Below are 21,111 nucleotides of genomic sequence, written 5' to 3'. Positions count from 1 at the left end.
ACTATGAGCCTCCAGGATTCAGGCCATACTGTAGTAAATGAAACCTTTCCCCCATGGCCTATCAACTTCTAGTTTGATCCTAACCTATCTGAGGGAAACAGTTCCATTTAAGGGCTAAGATATGTCCTTACATATGTCCCAGTGATAGAGCAAGATGGACGAGGCTATCATCTGATGTCTGATTTGGAGACTCACTGCTCTCTTCACTCCTCTGTCTCGCTAGCTTTCACCCACATCCTCTCACTGCTTCCCCTAGCAGCAACATCCCAGTACCTACAAGCAGGGAGAATGCACTGTCTGACTACACAATCTCTAAGTTTCACATGGTTCCTTCTGGGAAAGGTTTACTTGGCTTACACAGCCACATGCCTTAGCAAACTTAGAAACCATAACTCTCTAATATTTTACTATTTTACCAGCTATAAATTCCCAGGTGGATTTAGAACAAGGCAAAAGAATACTGACCAATGCAAAATCAGGTCCTACTGTAAAAAAAAACAAAAGAATCTCAAAATCTGGGAATAGCCCTTGGACACCTCCTAAAGTAGTATCATTATGAGTATCAATCTAGTTAACATTTTTATAAGCCTTCAAAGTATACTTCTCTGGAACTGTTCTGGTCTTTCTCCCTCAAAAGACAGTCAGAGTTAGTAAGATCTAACAAGGTCAGTAATGCCTTTGGGGGAAATGTGCCATGACATCAGGCAGAGGCAAACTTGCCATGAATGGGAGAGAAGCCACAGTGGGCCCAGTATGTGCATGGGCCATGGAGGGAGGGCTCATATGACCAGGGACTTTGCAGAAAGGCTATTTCTGTCAGTGCTGCTACAGTCACTGGTCCAGAGGAGAGCACAAGCATCCTGCCTGCTCAGTAGAAAGGAAACAGAGGCACGGCTTTGCGCGTGGTGAAAAGACAGAAGCAAAGGCAAGAATCACAGTGGGGTAGTTAAGGAGAGAGAACAAATTGTTAATGGACAAAGTGGTAAATATAAGCAGACAGACATCAGGAGACGCAAAGAATCTATGACTAGCTCCACTAATCATTAAGTGAAGTTTGGTATGTTAGAGTAAATCTGTCACAGTTTATTCCCCAATTACTGTATTGCATTGATTTAAGACACTGCTGTATATAAGATATCAGAAGTGTCAAAATATGAGTAAGTGTGAGTCTTAGAATTGATGCAATATAGTGATTCTTTTCCTGGTTTGAGATGGCTTGTAAGAGCTCCTATGCCACAAAGAAGAATCTTAGGATTCTGTCTGCTGGCAAATTCATTTCCTTTTGATTACTATTATTATTATTTTTTGAGACGGAGTCTCACTCTGTTGCCAGGCTGCAGTGCAGTGGCATGATCTCAGCTCACTGCAAACTCTACCTCCCGGGTTCAAGCGATTCTCCTGCCTCAGCCTCCCAAGTAGCTGGGACTACAGGTGCGTGCCACCACGCTTAGCTAATTTTTGTATTTTTAGTAGAGATGGGGTTTCACCATGTTGGCCAGGATGGTCTTGATCTCTTGACCTTGTGATCCACCTGCCTCAGCCTCCCAAAGTGCTGGGATTACAGGCGTGAGCCACTGCGCCTGGCCTTCCCCTTGATTCTTGAGTACCACAGCATTGGAGATGAAGAAGTCAGGTACATTATTATGATATTGTTTGAGACGGTCACACTCTGTCATCCAAGCTGGAGTGCAGTGGCGTGACCTTGGCTCACTGCAACCTCTGTCTCCCGGGTTCAAGTGATTCTCCTGCCTCAGCCTCCTGACTAGCTGGGATTATAGGCATGCGCCACCACACCCCAGCTAATTTTTGTATTTTTAGTAGAGACAAGGTTTCACCATGTTGGTCAGTCTGGTCTCAAACTCCTGACCTCATGATCCGCCCGCCTCAGCCTCCCAAAGTGCTGGGATTACAGGCGTGAGCCACTGTGCCCGGCCAGCACATTATTAATAGCAGGAACTCAGCATGGGAAGCAGTTGCTACTCTAACAACTATTCACACATGTCTAGACTTTGACTTTTCTGAGACAATAAGAATTTCCCAAACAAATCTATCTTCTCAGTCAGGCAGCATCTGAGTCCCTGGCATTTTTTTGGTAAGATCTGATATTAACTGCGTATGTTTGGACTTCTTTTTTTTTTTTTTTTTTTTTTGAGACAGAGTCTCACTCTGTCGCCCAGACTGGAGTGCAGTGGCGCAATCTCGGCTCACTGCAAGCTCCGCCTCCTGGGTTCACACCATTCTCCTGCCTCAGCCTCCCGAATAGCTGGGACTACAGGCGCCTGCCACCAGGCCCGGCTAATTTTTTGTATTTTTTTAGTAGAAACAGGGTTTCACCGTGCTAGCCAGGATGGTCTCGATCTCCTGACTTTGTGATCTGCCCACCTTGGCCTCCCAAAGTGCTGGGATTACAAGTGTGAGCCACCGCGCCTGGCCATCTTTGGACTTCTCGTTGTTCAGCCAGGACACTTGTTTTTGGCTCACTCCTTCCTCTGTCATCCCCTCTTAGAAGTGCTTCCAATGACACCAGAAAGGTAAATTCCCAAAAGGCAAATTATTTAAAAAATATTTAAACCCTAAGTTTTCAAGGAAAACCTCAGCCAGACTCTCCATCAAAAACAAACATAACAGAATCCCAAATACTTTACCTTTGAAGAGAACTTCATTAGGTGGAAAACTATAAAGACAGTTTTTACCTTTGACTGTTCCTCATCCATTGAAGATTCTTCTGATGCATGGGGAGTATTACTCAAAGAGCTGCTTCTCTGGTCATCAGCTGTCACTTTGGAAGTGGCTACTTCTACCACTGACAGTCGACAGCTCTCACTCCTTCCTCCACCCAGTTCCTCCATCCTTGAATGGGAAAAAGATCGTGACCGGGTTTCTTGGGAGAGCTCCACAAACTTCTCTAGGGCACTAAAAAAGTCAATGCGATCTGTACTGAAATCTGAGATTTCAGTCTGGCAACTGGGTTGAGGGCTTGGTGACTCAGGATCAGGGGACATGGGGAGGTCTTTCAGTGGAGATGTCAATTCTTCCATAGGCAGTAGGTGGACATTCATGTCTGCTTTCAGTGCATCAGTCTCCAAATCTTCCACTGTTAAGTCTGGAAACTTGTTGGCCATTTCTGGGACATGTCCAGGCTGAATTAAGGCTTTGGATGCATGGCAGTTGTCAAGAGGAAATTTTGATTCATTCAGACAACACCCTGATGAGCATCCATTGATGTCATTTAAGTTTAATTCATCCTCAATCTGTCCGGCATGAAATTCCCTAGAAGTAAACTCCAAGCAGATCATTCTTTCTTTGGTACACAGGCCTTTCTGATTTGCATCTTGTGGGACCATATGTTCCACAAAGACAGGAGGTATGGGTGGGTGACTCTCCATGGTCTTCACCTCAGCAATCTGGTCTGCTGAGGTAGTGATCTCCTTCTTGTTGAGTTCTAGCCCAGGTTTGCAGATGGGCTCGTGGTGGTCTGAAAGGTCACTATCTGAATGAGATCTCCATAGTTTGTTATGCCGCTGTTTGCTGTGGAGGACATACACAGGAAATGTCTTAATCTGGTTTGTAAAGATAATCAACACCCTCCCAGGAGAACACTCCCAGATAAATCTTAACTTGTAAAAATGCTTTGTTATTGCTCAATGGAACTAGGCAATAAACGTTTGAAAAGAAACTCAATTTAATAGCAAAAAACAAAGCAAAACAACAACAAATGAGTGTGAGTTTTTTTTTACCTATCAGTCTGACAGGAATTAAAATGGTTGGTAACAGCCAGTGTTGACGATGGTATGGCTAAACAAGCCCTCTCATACACTGGTAGGAGGAGTGTGAATTCAGAATTCTTGTTTTTTGTTTTTTTCAGACAGAGTCTCACTTTGTTGCCTAGGCTGCAGTGCAGCAGCATAATCTCAGCTCACTGCAACCTCTGCCTCCCAGGTTCAAGCAATTCTCCCACCTCAGCCTCCCGAGTAGCTGGGATTACAGGAACATGCCACCACGCCTGGCTAATTTTTGTATTTTTAGTAGAGACGGGGTTTTGCCATGTTGACCAGGCTGGTCTTGAACTTCTGACCTTGAGTGATCTGCCCACATTGGCCCCCCACCGCACCCAGCTGAATTGTAGATTTTAAAGACTGAAATCTGGCAATAGCGCTCCAAATTTAACCCTTTAACCAACAATTCTTCCTTAATAAATTTTTCTTGGAGGAATACTACTACAAGTGCACACAGATATCCATACGGCCAGGTGAGATGGCTCACGCCTGTAATCTCAGCACTTTATGGGAGGCCGAGGTGGGCGGATCGCTTGAGCCCAGAAGTTCGAGACCAGCCTGGGCAACATGGTAAAACTCCATCTCTACAAAAATAAAAAAAATTATCCAGGTGTGGTGGCATATGACTGTAGTCTTAGCTACTCAGGGGGCTGAGGTGGGAGGATTGCTTGAGCCCAGGAGGGTGAGGATGCAGTGAGCTAAGATTGCACCACTGCACCCAGCCTGGGTGACTGAGTGATACCTTGTCTCAAAAAAATAAATAAATAAAAATAAAGAAAGATATATAAAGATATTTACTGGCCGGCTGCCGTGGCTCACACCTGTAATCCCAACACTTTGGGAGGCTAAGGCGGGCGGATCGCTTGAGGTCAGGAGTTCGAGACCAGCCTGGCCAACATGGTGAAACCCCGTCTCTACTAAAAATACAAAAATTAGCTGGGCGTGGTAGCAGGCACCTGTAATCCCAGCTACTCCGGAGGCTGAGACAGGAGAATTCCTTGAACCCGGGAGGCAGAGGTTGCAGTGGGCTGAGATTGCACCAATGCACTCCAGCCTGGGTGACACAGCGAGACTCCATTGCAAATAAACAAACAAATAAACAAAAAAAGATATTTACCATGACACTATTTGTGATACTAAAAGATGAGACACCAAACAACAACAAAAAAAGGATTTACATTATAATCCATACAACTATATGCTGTGAAGCTGTTAAAAGCTGTCAGGTCTACAGAAATCTTCTGTGATAAGAAAAAAAAATTAAAACAAAAAGGAAAAAAAACCTGTCAGGTATTTTAGTGGAATGATATACAAGGTATACTATTCAGTAAAAAATAACCTCAAACACATTTGAAATTAGTGTCTATGTCAGAATAATATAGGAAAAAATCTGGAGGAACATCGCCAGACTGATAATAGTGATTCTTTCAAGAAAGGTAGGAATACTTCCGGGGAAGGCTTTTACTTTCTATATTTTACACACACACACACACACACACACACACACAGAGAGAGAGAGAGAGAGAGAGAGAGAGACAGGGTCTCACACTGCCACCCAGGCTGGAGTGCAGTGAAACGATCAGAGCTCACTGCAGCCTCAACCTCCCGGGCTCAGGTGATTCTCCTGCCTCAGCCTCCTCAGTAGTAGCTGGGACTACAGGTGTTTGCCACCATGCCTGGCTGATTTTTTATTTTTTTTGTGTGGAGATGGGGGTCTCACTGTGTTGCCCAGGCTGGTCTTGAACTCCTGGGTTCAAGTGATCCTCCTGCCTTGGCCCCAAGGATTATTGGAGTGAGCCACCAAGCCCGGCCTCTATATTTTTATAATTTTTGAATTTAAAAAATGGGCATGTTTAACAATTATAATCAGAAAAAACCCCACTAAAATCAAAACATAGAAGTAATACAAAGGGAATACTCTGTTGGAACCTATTACCAAGTCCTCATAACTGGGATGAAGAGCTGATGTAGGATTAATGACTGACATGGGGGCGTGAGGAGCATGGTAAGCATTCTGGAATCAGAAAGCAAAGGAAGGGCTAGTAAATTTGGAGCGAAAGCTTAGTAACAGAATGAAGGGAATAGCATAAAGGATAGGCCCTTTCAGAAGAATCTCTGGGTAAAAATCATTAAGCTAAGGAGACACGTGGAAAATCAGGTGGGCCAAAGGAAGACTCCCCTCCACCACCCTTTTATGAAAGAGTTCTGAGGTAGGGAGGTGATTTCATTTCAAACCACACACTCTTAAACAGTTCCCAAAACCCCAGCCAAAAAGAGGAAGGTGGCCCCCCTGTCAGGTTCATCTGCCCAGGAAACAGGTCACTAAGTATGGTCCTTGGGGGTGTGGTCTCCATGACTTACAAGCTGATGAGGAGTTACCAAACCGCAGGGTGGAATGGGAAACTCAGCCCAAAACAACTTGCCCTGGGCTCCGGGCCACGCCTGGGCTCTGCCGAGTCATGCTCAGGCGCCTGCACTAATGTGACCCCCTGTTTGTTCTCAACTCTGCACCTGCTCTCAGCAACCCCTGCCTGTCTGCTGCTTGGGTGGGGCTCTCTCTGACTCATGCCTGCACAGCAGAGGGGTGCTTTCCTGGGAAGGAGCAGGTCAATCTTTTTATGAAGACAAGCTGTAATCAATCAGCTGGGTATAAGATGGGGTTTTCACCCTTTCCAAGCTGCATGAGCTCCAGCCACCCCTAGGAGGAGACAACATATCACACATCTCAAGTGAGTGGCTGTGGGGAGGGGCAAGCTGACTGTTTGGATAGGTGGGGCCTAAATTGTACATTATGACCAACTGAGGCCAGTGGTTTCCTTTTAAAGTTTCTTCTCTTATATGCAGACATCCTTGTTTCCTGAAATAAATATGAGTGTATTCTCCAATTTCTATCCCTCACCTATCATGAGGATGTTCAAACCTGCACCAGCTTCTCTCACCCACCATAGTAGGACAATGCCTGGGATGCAAATCACTGGGAGGACCCCTCGGGGGGGTGGCTGTTTTCACTCTTCTAATAACAGAACAGGCAAATGAGAAGTTTCATGATCCCAAGAATCCTCCAAAGTATGTTTTTTTTTTTTTTGAGACGGAGTCTCGCTCTGTCGCCCAGGCTGGAGTGCAGCGGCGTGATCTTGGCTCACTGCAAGCTCCGCCTTTGGGGTTCACGCCATTCTCCTGCTTCAGCCTCCTGAGTGGCTGGGACTACAGGCGCCCACCACCACGCCTGGCTATTTTGTATAGAGACAGGGTTTCACCGTGTTAGCCAGGATGGTCTCCATCTCCTGACCTCGTGATCCGCTTGCCTCAGCCTCCCAAAGTGCTGGGATTATAGGCGTGAGCCACCGCGCCTGGCCCCTCCAAAGTATGTTTTTTAAACTGCCTGCAGATCACTAATCAGTCAGGAGAGAATGAGAGACTGAAGTTATGCTAATAGGCAGCAACAGTGCATGTTTCAGAGGAAGTCTGACATCGCAGCTGTGTAACCTTAGCAGGGATTTCCTGCTCTTCCTTGGGGAGATAATCATCAGAAAATACAGGGCCGGGGCTCTGGAATTAAATTGACACTTGTAAAAGAGAAAAAAACAAAAACAATCTAAAGATAGGTCTGATGCTGCTGCCTTGTTTTCATTTTTGCAATAGGACCTGGAGGGAGAATGGCAAGCAGCTGATTCATCTCCATTGCCTGTGAAACACTGCTACTCCACGTGTCGCTTCTCACTCGGGGTCCCCTCCTCACTCCTCCCTACTCAAGGGTAACCTCCATCGTGAATTTTGTGCTTATCATTCCCTTTTTTTTTCTTTATAGTGTCAACATTTTTTTTTTTTTTTTTTTTTTTGAGAAGGAGTCTCGCTCTGTCGCCCAGGCTGGAGTGCAGTGGCGCGATCTCGGCTCACTGCAAGCTCCACCTCCTGGGTTCACGCCATTCTTCTGCCTCAGCCTCCCGAGTAGCTGGGTCTACAGGCGCCCGCCACTACGCCTGGCTAATTTTTTGTATTTTTAGTAGAGACGGAGTTTCACCGTTTTAGCCAGGATGGTCTTGATCTCCTGACCTCGTGATCCGCCCGCCTCGGCCTCCCAAAGTGCTGGGATTACAGACGTGAGCCACCGCGCCCGGCCGTTTTGTTCTTAATACTGCTTTGTTTTGCATGTCTTGAACTTTATATAAACGGTATCCCACTGTATGTATTCTTCATCAATGGATTTTTTTTAAAGATTCATCACTGTGTATAAAGGTAATCCACAGAGTGTAATGCGTATGCCACAATTTATTTCCCTTCTGTTGGTTCAAGCAATTCTCCTGCCTCAGCCTCCAGAGTAGTTGGAATTATAGGCATGCACCACCATGCCTGGCTAATTTTTGTATTTTTAGTAGACACGGGGTATCACCATGTTGGACCAGGCTGGTCTCAAACTCCTGACCTCAAGTGATCTGCCCGCCTCGGCTTCCCAAAGTGTTGGCATTACAGGTATGAGCCACCACGCCTGGCCTCACCATGTTTTAGTCGGTTACACTAAACTGTTTTCCAATGAAGCTTTGTCCTGAGACAGTTTATTCTAACACTTCATCACTGGTAGGAATAGATGTAATACATTAGATCATATCTATTATTTTAAACTGTTAAATTTTAAACTCGGCCGACTCCCCACCTCCCACTCACTTCCAGGCAGGCAGCAAATAAACAGCTTGCCAAAAAAGGAACTTCAGAGTTGGTCTATATCCTGGATGATATAACCAAGTCTCAGATCCTTTTCCCCCTTGAGTGGCCTCTGACCTGAATTTGGATTCATATAAAGACACAGACATACATAAGGTGATTAGGTCATTCTGGGAAAGAATTGGCCTTTTACCTAGTTAATGAACAAGAGGAAATTTTATTTTTATTTTTAAGTATTTTTAAGTTGTCAGCCTTGTGTAGGGGCCATGCCAATCTTCTCTGTACATGCTGTACATGTGTATGTGCTGCCCAAGTGAGCACAAGAAGAAGGAAATTTAAATGACAGATGCATAAGGCGTCCCATTATCTTGCCTCCACTTTCATATTGTTACATGTTTGGTGAAACATCAACTCTGAGAGTTATATAAAGGAAAAGGCTGCTAAAAACGGAGTACTTGCGCCTATAATCTAGCTACTCAGGAGGCTAAAGCATGATAATCATTTGAGCCTAGGAGTTGAGTGAGACTAGCCTGGGCAATATAGACATTGTCTCTTTAAAAAAAAAAAAAAAAGAGGGCCAGGAGTTATAGTAAAATCAGGCTGTCTACAGTTACTTTTTAGGGTATTAGGCAGCCTGTATAAAGGAAGAGAAAAAGCATTATCTGAATTTTTTTTTGTGTGATGTGCATCGCCCAAGATGCTTTAAGATTATTTAACTGGAAAGCTAGTAAGAAAATCCTTTTAAATCTCCATTGCTCTTGGCTGTCACCTGACCAGGAGTTCATCTCTTTCCTTCTCAGGTTGCCTACTGCCAGCTGACCAATGTGCATCAGCTAACTAGACCTCAGTGTCTCCACCAGCAAAGCCAGGGTAAAAGACAACCCAGCCTCCTCTGGCCCTTGTGACAGGGGCACTCAAAGAATCAAAACTGACACTTCTGAGGAACCATGGCACAGACTCTCCCTGGTCACCACCCAGTTTTTTTCCTTGTCCCCTATACACTGAAACCTAATACCACAGACACACGGTCCAACTGGCAAATGGTCTACTTGAAATCTAAACCTGTCTAATGGAACATAAATCTGCCAGATACCTGCATGATCAGAGTGCAGAATAACAAACAGGGCTGCTGGCAGTTTAATGGAGTTTTAAAACACAGGCACACACACAGACACACACCCCCCTCTCTTGTTTTGCTCCCATCCCCCATGTATAAAAACAGAAAAAATAACATCAGATATGAATACTGAGTAGCTTTATGATACCCTTCTTTTTAGGTCTAAAGGGAAATATTAAACATTAGCCTTCTCCAGGCTCTTAATGATATACTGGGAGGTGCAAAAAGCCCCTTGTATTTCAGAGGGGCTTGGCCCATACCCTCATACTCTGATTAAGACTAACCAATTCACAAATCAGTACAGGAGCCTGGTGTCACTTTGAAAACTTCTCTTCTACTAAGGCCAAAGCACTAAGTGAGTGCCCTCAAACAGAGAGCTGCCACCTCAAATTAAATACCCAGGGCCACCCTGAATAACCATAAAGCTAGCGAATGCTAGGATCAGGGCTCTGCCTCTTTGAGAAAACCACCACAGGCCTCTTGGGATAAAATATAAAATGCAAGATCTAAACACTTGGACAGGAAATGGACTTTCTCTACAAACAATGAGTGAGATTTTTCTAAGGATTTTCCTCTCCTGCTTACCTAAATTGCAAGGCTTGATAGAGCTTCATACAGTCATAGGAGTCTGGGGATTTTTTTCTTTGCTCTTCTAAGCAGGCAGATCTGGAGTGGTACTTTGGTGCTGGGTGAGTCTGCTGGGCCTATTCACTTGGCAGTTAGCCTACAAGTGCCAAGGTGTCCTGATAACACATCATAGATTGCAGACCCTAACAGCTATATATCCAACAGCCATTTTTCTTACTACTGTCAGAGGCCTGATTTGATTTGGGTGTTCACTGTCCCATGGGTTCAGGAAATGTGGCACTTCCCTAGATCCAGAGGATAAATGTGAATACGCTTTTTTTTTTTTTTTTTTGAGATGGAGTCTCGCTCTGTTGCCCACGGTGGAGTGCAGTGGCATGATCTCGGCTCACTGCAAGCTCCACCTTCCGGCTTCATGCCATTCTGCTTCAGCCTCCTGATTAGCTGGGACTACAGGCGCCTACCACCACACCCAGCTAATTTTTGTATTTTTAGTAGAGATGGGGTTTCACCATGTCGGCCAGGATGGTCTTGATCTCCTGACCTCGTGATCTGCCTGCCTTGGCCCCCGAAATGCTGGGATTGCAGGCTTGAGCCATTGCACCCAGCCTTTTTTTTTTTTTTTTTAAGGTAAGAGTTTTGCTCTTTTGCTCAGGCTGGAGTGAAGTGGCATGATCTCAGCTCACTGCAACCTTTGCACCTTGGGTTCAATGATTCCCCTGCCTCAGCCTCCCGAGTAGCTGAGATTTGTAGGCACCCACCACCACGCCTGGCTAATTTTTGTATTTTTACTAGAGACGGGGTTTAGCCATGTTGGCCGGGCTGGTCTCGAACTCCTGACCTCAAGTGATCCACCCACCTCAGCCTCCCAAAGTGCTAGGATTATAGGCGTGAGTCATCGTACCCGGCTGTGAATATGTTTTATCCAATCCTGGAAATTCTATTTTCTTGGCCATATGACCCACTCCTAGGCAATGGGTGGGGGGCTTTTGGGGAAGGTCTTCCTATCCAGTTTAAATGCCCCTTTTCTTCAGCCAGATGCTGTACAATTTACAGATGCCTAGAGATGTGGCAGACATCTGGCAACTGTCAGACAGCCTCAAGGACCAAGTGTTAACTAAGGAAGGTGGAACAGAAAGCTGTAGAACACCAGAGTCCATGATTACATTACCACTGAGCCATTACAGAGACTACTTTTTTATTTCTTTTTAAAGGAGATGATAAGTGGTACAACTTTTATCTTTTATTTGCCCCTGCAGCGTCCACTCTTCAGCTTCTCCACCCTGTTTGCTGCTGCAGAGGCAGCACAACAACAGGCCCCCTAGTTTTCTGACTTCCAGAGGGTTTGGCTATTGGGGAGCTCTGGAAGGAGACTGGAAGAAAGAGTGAGGGCAAGGTATTTACTCTCCTAGCTCCCTCAGCATGGGGCTACCTCGGGCTAGCTGTGTCCCTCTGACAGAAAGTTATTGCTTGTCTCTGAAAGTGCCTTTCTCTAACAAGAGTCTCTTTCCAGGTTCTAGTAACTGCTTCCTCTCTTTTTGGGTCTAGGAGCTGTTTCCAAACAGCCCTGCTGATACAAGTCCCTTGATTCCACTACAATGCCACACTTGTAAATAGTCCCTTTAGAAAGCTCTCCTCAACGGCCAGGTGCGATGGATCACGCCTCTAATTCCAGCACTTTGGGAGGCCGAGGCAGGCAGATCACGAGGTCAAGAGATCAAGACCATCCTGGCCAACATGGTGAAACCTCGTCTCTACTAAAAATATAAAAATTAGCTGGGCATGGTGGCGCGTGCCTGTAGTCCCAGCTACTCAGGAGGCTGAGGCAGGAGAATCCCTTGAATCCAGAAGGCAGAGGTTGCAGTGAGCTGAGATCACGCTACTGTACTCCAGCCTGGCGACAGAGTGAGACTTTGCCTCGATAAATAAATAAATAAATAAATAACCCTCCTCAAATAATCCTAATCTGAGTCTGCTGTTTCTTGCTGAGATCCTGATTGAGGTATTTGATTACTTGCAGCCAAAAGCAGCCTAAGTGACATCCCTAGCACTAGATAGTACTTAAAATCCAGAAAACACCACAATATAGGAAATTCTAGGAACACTTTCCATTTCAGTTTTTAATGGAATATGTCTGTGGGTGGCAGGAGGCAGTAGTGATGTCATGGAAGAGGAAATAAATGGCACATACGCGTGTCTTCTGGGTAGCCTTGGAGGAAGATGAGAATCATATCTGAATAACTCTCAACAATACATAATAAACATTCAAACACATTTTTATTCACAATAACCCTGTGAGATGGATCTCTTGATTTTCATTTTATAGATGGGGTCAGGTAAGGATGAGAAATGTGAAGTAACTTCTCAGGGTTGCAGCAAGAGGGTGAACCAGGAATGGAAACCAGATCTACTGACTCAAATTCTGTGCTTTTCTCTCCCCATGGCTTGTCCCTCCCTCCATGAATCAAGCCTAGGAAGCTGAGATGGAGCAAAAAAAGGAAGGGAAAGGGAAGAAAAGGTGATTTTGGGTTTATACTGCCCTTCTTATCCTCATCTAAGATTTTTCTGAAATTCCTTCAACAACTAAGGAAAACCACACACATTAAAAAAACCCAACCCAACAGCTTGCAGAAGCCTGGGATTCCAGAATAAATACTAAAATTGGCAGGACACATAGTATCCTTCCTCTCAGTGGGTCACGTGAGGACACTGCCCAACATCTGTCATGTGTGTCTGGGAATATATATTTATTTCTTGCTGAATGCTCAGATGCCTCTTTCTTGTGCCAAAAACAACTGCTACATCCTACCTTCTGATCTAATCTAAAAATGCCATCAAAATCTGGCCCCAAAGACCTACAAATTATTTTAAACACAGGACGCTTCAGTATCCTCCCAGCCTCCTAAGAGAATGGTTCAGATAAAATCATGCCAAATGTTGAGTAAATGGGAGGGGTTTTTAGTGGAAACCATAATGCTATGCTGTGGCCACATTTTCACAATACTTTGGGGGCGGGAGGGTGATCCCTCTGCCTGGATAGGCTGGAAGGCTATGTAACATTTTGTTCAGGGGAAACACAGTCCAGATTCAAGAGTCAAGACCAAATCATAAGACTCACTGGAGTCAAACACTGGCAACAGCCCCAACTGCTTCTAGACAGCTGTGCCTTCATCCTAACAAAACCACCTAGACTATACCTACATGGAAAAAACAAAGCAGAATCTAGAAATCCACAGAATTTCAGCATGTAGCATCTCAGGAAACTGATCCTTAAATCACTTAATATCTGATGCTTGTTCCCAAGAGCTGCTGAAGGTGGCTTTAACCACCAAAGGGATAATAATGTAGTGCAACTAATTACTCATTTTATAACTAATTACCAAATTATTATTGAAAACAGCTGGTTCTTACCTACAGCAAGAAAGCTGGTTTTCTTAGACTACAGAACAGTTTTTGTGGCGAAAATAGCCACCAAAATATGTGATAGAGTAAAACACTGAGAAACAGGTAATGTCAACTGCTGTCTGTGTGTATTGAGCTCATAAATTATTTTTTCCTTTTGCAATTTTCTGCATTTTTGAAAAGCATATATAATTGGATTAAATTTTTTTTTGAGACAGAGTCTCACTCTGTCGCCTAGGCTGGAGTGCGGTGGCGCGATCTCAGCTCACTGCAACCTCTGTCTCCCGGGTTCAAGCGATTATCCTGCCTTAGCCTCCCAAGTAGCTGGGACTACAGGTGCCCGCCACCATGCCTGGCTAATTTTTGTAGTTTTAATAGAGATGGGGTTTCACCATATTGGCCAGGCTGGTCTCAAACTCCTGACCTTGTGATCTGCCCGCCTCAAGCCTCCCAAAGTGCTGGGATTATAGGTGTGAGCCACCATGCCCGGCCAAAATATTTTTTAAATAAGAAAGAATTGTTTCTAGGAAGTGCTTTCATACCTCAACGGAGTTATATACATCCCTATTCTGCTGATTTGCCACATGATCAAAATTACTGGAGAAGGCTGAGTGAAACCAAGCACTGAGGTAAAGAAATACCCAAATTAGCAGATGGTACTTATTTTTTTTTTAAGAGTCGGCCAGGCTGGGCACGGTGGCTCACGCCTGTAATCCCAGCACTTTGGGAGGCCGAGGGGAGTGGATCACGAGGTCAGGAGATCGAGACCACGGTGAAACCCCGTCTCTACTAAAAATACAAAAAAATTAGCTGGGCATGGTGGCGGGCACCTGTAGTCCCAGCTACTCAGGAGGCTGAGGCAGGAGAATGGCATGAACCTGGGAGGTGGAGCTTGCAGTGAGCAAGATCGCGCCACTGCACTCCAGCCTGGGTGACAGAGTGAGACCCTGTCTCAAAAAACATAAAAAATACAAATAAAATATGAATGAATGAATGGGCCAAAAAATTTCCAAGAATTTCAGCTAAGCCTCGCATTACCTTGGGAGTCATTGGTATCCATTTTTTTTTTTTTTTTTACAAGGCAGCTGAACCTAGTCTTATAAGATGTTGAAAAGTGGTATTAATATTTAGTATTTTCATCCTTTAGTTTAATTATATCAGTCTGAAAGATTAAACGCTTAATCTTCCATACTACTCTTTTTTTTTTTTTTTAAATTTTTTTGGTACTGCTCCTTATGGGGCAGGGCTATCCCACTGGCAGTGTGTCCAGGGAAATCTTTTTTGTTTGTTTGTTTGAGATGTTGTTTCGCTCTGTTACCCAGGCTGGAGTGCATGGTACGATCTCAGCTCACTGCAACCTCTGCCTCCCAGGTTCAAGCGATTGTCCTGCCTCAGCCTCCCAAGTAGCTGGGATTATAGGGGCCTACCATCATGCCCAGCTAATTTTTGTATTTTAAGTAGAGACGGGGTTTCACCATGTTGGCCAGGCTGGTCTCGAACTCCTGACCTCAAATGATCCGCTTGCCTCAGCCTCCCAAAGTGCTGGGATTACAGGCGTGAGCCGCTGTGCCCGGCCAGCCCATGAAAATCTTAAATGCTTACACTTATGTTTTGAAAACTGGATTGATAGAGAAATAAGTCTTTTTTGAGAAAATATCACATCCAAATCAGCTTGAGAAGTAGCTACAGAGAAGGACACTTCATCTTGCTTTAGGGAACTTAAAAGGAGGGAGAATCGGAGAAAGTCACTTGACTCACCTTGCCAGCAAGATCCCCTGATACTCTTCCAGTTGTCTCATGAAGCTGGGGTTGGGCTTGGTCACTGTTCGTCTTTCTTTCACATAGTCATAGGCTCGGTCCAGATTCCAGCCATATTCCTTCATTGCATAGGCAATCACAGTGGAGGCTGAGCGACTCACCCCCATTTTGCAGTGCACAAGGCATTTAGATCCATGTTTCCTTGTTTGGGGGATTGAGGTAAAGAACAGAGGAAAATACAATAGTGGGGATATTTTAAAAGTTGGGTTCTAGATTTTTCCAAGTATCCTGTCCTGCCCTTCCATTTTCTTGCTATGCAATCTCTCCACTTTGGTACACTCGTATACATTTATAATCAAATGTGTGGGTAGGGTAGAGTAGGGGAGGCAGCTCTAGTGTATTCTTAAACAATATTCAATGTTAATATTATGCTTCTTTAATCCATTCGGCAAACATTTACCAGGCATTTACAATATGTGTAAGGCAATGTGCAAAGTGCTGGGATGCAAAGGTAAGTAACATACAGCTTTCATCCTAAAGGGTAGGATTCAGTGGGAGAAACATACCATTAAAATGTAATATGGGGCTGGGTGTGGTGGTTCACACCTGTAATCCCAGGACTTTGGGAGGCTGAGGCAGGTGGATCACTTGAGGTTGGGGGTTCGAGACCAGCCTGGCCAACATGGTGAAATCCCGTCTCTACTAAAAATACAAAAATTAGTTGGGCAGACTGGGTGCGGCGGCTCATGCCTGTAATCCCAGCACTTTGGGAGGCTGAGGCAGGTGGATCACGAGGTCAGGAGTTCAAGACCAACCTAGACAAGATGGTGAAACCCTGTCTCTACTAAACATACAAAAAATTAGCCAGGCATGGTGGTGTGTGCCTGTAATCCCAGCTACTCGGGAGGTCGAGGCAGGAGAATTGCTTAAACCTGGGAGGCGGTGGTTGCAGTGAGCCGAGATGGCACCACTGCACTCTAGCCTGGGTAACAGAGCAAGACTCTGGCTCAAAAAAAAAAAAAAAAAAAAAAATCAGGGTCCTGATTAGGATGAGACATAGGAGCATTTAAAGAGATACACACTCTTAGGTGCTGATTTATGCTTGCAAAAGCCTGAGAGTGGGTGCCCTCAGTTGTGCCTGGGTGCCCCGTACATCTCTCCGTAATCCTAAGTAAAATTAGCCTTTCTTTTCACTGGGACTGGGGCCTAACCTTTTCCTTATAGAACTAGACTATTCCAGTACCCTTGGATTCTGAAATGAGACAAGTTTTTTTTTTTCCCCCTAAACCCAGGCTCAAGTGTGTGGTGCGACCACAGCTCACTGCAGCCTCAACCTCATGGGCTCAAGCGATCCTCCCACCTCCCTCAGCCTTCCAAGAAGCTGGTATCACAGACATGCACCACTGTGCCCGGCTAATTAAAAAAATTTTTTTTTTGTAGAGATAGGAGTCTTGCTCAGGCTAATCTTGAACTCCTGGGCTCCAGTGATCCTCCCGCCTCAGCAAGATCTTTGTTCAAGTCCTATCTTCACCACTTATTTGACCTCTCTGAATGTTGACAAGATCTGCCCCTCTGGATCTTAGAAAATACTACATGAGAGAACAGTAAGCATGCCATGAATGGTATTATTACTGGGAATAATTTATTAACAGAATTCAAAAATATAAAACACTCTTTCAGGTACTTGCTGAGAATAAAGGAATAGGCTCAAAGCTAGAGTATGAGGATTTAGGGAAACTAAGAGGAAGAACTTCCTGACCATGAAGGTCCTTAAGAGAAGTGTGAAATTATTTTTGAAGGAGTTTAAATACAAAAGCACTTCTCATCTGCCAGGGATGGTTTGAACATAGTCCTACCTGAAGGGAGATGTGGCAAACAAGCTCGTTTATGGTTCTCTCTAGTAAAGGAATCAATAGGATTGGCAAGGAAATCCCCAAGGACTTAAAAAAAAAAAAGCAGTGTTGACATTAATACCAAACACTAAGTTAATACAAAATACTTTCACTAGAAGAGCCAATTAATTTAAGGAAGACATCAACAGAAGGGCCACAGAAAAATTTCATCATTTAGAGTATCGTAAAAATAAAGTAAGAGAGTAGGAAAAGATTTCCAAAGTTTGTCTCCTTATCTTCAGTGGGGAGGACAAGTATTCTATCTATCTGAAGTAATTTCTACGATATAACTTAAATCTCCCCCGTTGTGGGGTGGGGGGAGGGGGGAGGGACAGCATTAGGAGATACACCTAATGCTAAATGACAGAGTTAATGGGTACAGCAAAACAACATGGCACATGTACCCTAAAACCTAAAGTATAATAATAAAAAAAAAAACTTAAATCTCCCCACTGGCAACTTAATTTCATTCAGAATTTCTTCCTTCTCTCATTTCTGTATCTTTTGCTGCAGTCTAAGTCTATTTTCTTTAATTCTGTGCTCAATGGAAATAGCCAACATGAGGTTACTTTCTCCTAGGGGTTTACTTTACTTAAAGTGAGTCACTAGCCTTCTGCCTAGGATTAAAAAGATTTCAGTCTCCTCCTTTCCTTAGTTCCTTTTTCCTGAGTACCATCAGTAAGTTGTCTATAGCCCTCAGGACCCAGCCATGCGTGGGGCAAGAGGAACAGAAGCCACAACATTGTGCAGGACTATTACTCACTTTGCTTTAGAGATGAATTTGTAAGTGTCATTCCAGTAAGCCAGGAGATCCGTTGCCTCTTCATCATATACCCGAATGTTATGATACTCAAAGACTCCTGGGAAGAAGTTATCTATTTCTCGAGTGACATTCAAGATATACCGTACCCTGCAAGGAAACCAAGGGAGAATATGTGCTCTACTATTCAGGCTAAATCCAATTCCCAGCACTGTTTTTTCTTACTTAAAACTTGTTTATTCCATAGGCTGAAATTAAATACAAAAATAATGAAGACAGCTAAAAAACTAAGAGGTTATATTTATTTATTAGAGAAATTATACAACAGGGTTCCTGGGCATAACTGGGCACCAGGGAATTATTCAGCAAAAAGTTATCCACCATGTTCAACATCTAAATTCCATTTTCAGTTTATGTAGTTACACAATCTCATCCTTGATAGTATTCTGAAAATATGCCTCATATTTTACTCCAAAGAATCAACTTGAGTCCATAATCAGACACTTTCTCAGTTACTAAAATTGTCAGTAATACAATTTATTCTCTGAAAGTCATCTGTATAAAATCAGACTACTGACACGTACCCCAAGGGAAAAAAGACAGAATGAATAACGATTTCTTCCTATTTTTCTAAATGCCAGATTGTTAGGCTTTGTGCAATTATTCTCTCTAAACTACATGAAAGGCAAATGAGGACAGAACTGGAAGGGTCAGAGAAAAGCTGGACTTAAAACTCCCTTAAACTCATCTGACTGCATTACTGGCTGCTATGGCATCAATGTATCTGAAGATTCTTCTACACTAAGATGCTTGCAGAAGAGAGTTTCTCTCTCTCAAAACAGTCTTCTATTATCTTTCTCACTGCACAATCTCAATAAATGCTTGAGTTCCATTTACCAAATGTTATCTTTTCTTAATGCTGTGATTTAGACATAGCTGGATGTCTAAGTTTACTCCAACAATACAACATGGACTCACTCATGTCTCTCTGAGACATTGCTTCCTTCTCAGCACAAATGTGAAGTTCTATAAACCCAAACTCTGAAATCAATGAAATGAATACAGAAAAAGAAAGCAGCCATAGCTAACCAAATGTGTGGTTAAAGTCAAGTGGCCAAAAATTTTCTCAGACACGAATTGAATCTGTTTTAACTTGACATCAAAGCTGACAACTACAATTTTTTTTAAAATTTAATTTAAAAAGTGAGCTTGGCCAGGCGCAGTGGCTCACGCCTGTAATCTCAGCACTTTCGGAGGCTGAGGTGGACGGATCACCAGAGGTGAGGAGTTTGAGACCAGCCTGGTCAACATGGTAAAACCCCGTCTCTACTAAACATACAAAATTAGCTGGGCGTGGTGGCACACGCCTGTAATTCCAGCTACTTGGGAGGCTGAGGCAGAAGAATTGCTTGAACCCGGGAGGCAGAGGTTGCAGTGAGCCGAGATTGCGCCATTGCACTCCAGTCTGGGCAACAAGAGTGAAACTCAGTCTCAAAAACAAAAAAAAGGGTGCAATTGCTATGGAAAACAGTACAGCAGTTTCCCCAAGGGTAAACACAAAATTACCACAGGACCCAGCAATTCCTTTCCAAAGAATAAATCCAAGAGAAATAAAAACATAAGCCCACCCGAAAACTTGTACACAAATGGTCACAGCAGCATTATTCAAAATAGCTGAAGAGTGGCTCTTTGTTAGCTGATGAACATTAGTGATTTCTAGGGATTGTTGGGGCAGGGGTAAGAAGAAAAATGGAGGTGATACCTCCTGAAGGGTACAGGCTTTCTGAGTTGAAAAAATGTTCTAAATGGATTGTGGTGATAGTTGCACAGCTCTGTGAATATACTAAAAATCAACAAATTATACATTTAAAATGGGTGAATCGTGAATCGTATGGTATGTAAATTATATTTCAATAAAACTTTTAGAAAAAAAGGCAACACTCCAGCCTGGGTGACAGGAAAAAAAGGAAAAAGAAAAAAAGACAGGCAACACCCTTTCCTTATTTTATTATTTATTTATTTATTTATTTTCCCCAAGATGGAGGCTTGCTCTGTCGCCCAGACCTGGAGTGCAATGGCACGATCTTGGCTCTCTGCAACCTCTGCCTCCCCTGTTCAAGCAATTCTCCTGCCTCAGCCTCCTGAGTAGCTGGGATTACAGGTGTGTGCCACCACTCCCACCTAATTTTTGTATTTTTAGTAGAGATGGGGTTTCACCATGTTGGCCAGGCTGGTCTCAAACTCCTGACCTTGTGGTCTGCCTGCTTCGGCCTCCCAAAGTGCTGGGATTACAGGTGTGAACCACCTTGCCCAGCCTCCTTATTTTATTTAAAATAAAAATGAACAATCTCCCACCTCTAATCCCATACCTCATAATAAATTATGGCACTATCTTTCTAGAGGCAGGACACAGCTTCCCAATCCTTTTCATTACAAAGCTGTAGGCAGTCACTGCCAATTGGAACTGAAACTCCTTGAAACTTTTTTCCCATCTCAGCACCAAATGACTCTACAGAGTAACATTTTACTTTGGGTAAAGTTCTGAAGTCAGTAGATTGGATGGAAATGGCCTTAATGTCAAAATTACCCTTGAAAATCCCATTAAGTCATCTATAGGCAGCAGTATATGTGGTTTTGTGTGCAGATCCCTGAACTATAATTCTTCACATATTAAAATTTAACAATCACTGAATTTAAGAAACAGGATCTAAGTAGCTATCTGGGAATTTGACCATACTGTTTTTAAAGACAACTAGATATAGTTAGTTGCATTTTATAATTTAGCCTTCTAAGAAGCAAATGATATGATGGGTCTAATCTCCAGCTGGGGTTATATTCTAAATTCATATGTATATATGACATGATTCCAGTGCAGTTGGCAAACACTGCTATACCTCATCTCAGACTTAATCTTAAACACTGTATCTAGGTTTCCCAGAATTACAGATTTTTTTTTTTCCCCGACAGAGTCTCACTCTGTTGCCCAGGCTGCAGTGCAGTGGCATGATCTCGGCTCACTGCAACTGCCACCTCCCGGGTTCAAGAAATTCTCCCGCCTCAGCCTCCCGAGTAGCTGGGATTACAGGCGCCTGCCACCACACCCAGCTAATTTTTTGTATTTTTAGTAGAGACAGGGTTTCACCATGTTAGCCAGGCTGGTCT

General features: G+C 43.7%; 1 protein-coding gene and 1 non-coding gene across 5 annotated transcripts in view; both read right to left on the bottom strand.

The window, feature by feature from the left end:
• The window catches only part of SSH2 (slingshot protein phosphatase 2), a 306,875-nt gene that overhangs the window by 7,350 nt on the left and 278,414 nt on the right, over positions 1 to 21,111 (bottom strand). For all 4 annotated transcript variants that reach the window (XM_003277077.4, XM_030800117.1, XM_030800116.1 and 1 more), the window contains 3 exons: positions 17,953 to 18,099; positions 15,298 to 15,498; positions 2,694 to 3,528 (listed from right to left, as the gene is read on the bottom strand). In XM_003277077.4, coding sequence (XP_003277125.2) covers positions 2,694 to 3,528; positions 15,298 to 15,498; positions 17,953 to 18,099 — 1,183 coding nt within the window. The remainder of the gene's footprint in view (positions 1 to 2,693; positions 3,529 to 15,297; positions 15,499 to 17,952; positions 18,100 to 21,111) is intronic.
• On the bottom strand, positions 8,648 to 8,756 carry LOC115831602. The gene has a single exon (XR_004027127.1). It is a non-coding gene; the product is annotated as a U6 spliceosomal RNA (small nuclear RNA).

Source organism: Nomascus leucogenys, chromosome 19 (assembly GCF_006542625.1).
Source record: "Nomascus leucogenys isolate Asia chromosome 19, Asia_NLE_v1, whole genome shotgun sequence".
NCBI classification, from domain to species: Eukaryota; Metazoa; Chordata; class Mammalia; order Primates; family Hylobatidae; genus Nomascus; species Nomascus leucogenys.
This window is presented reverse-complemented; position numbering and strand designations above follow the sequence as displayed.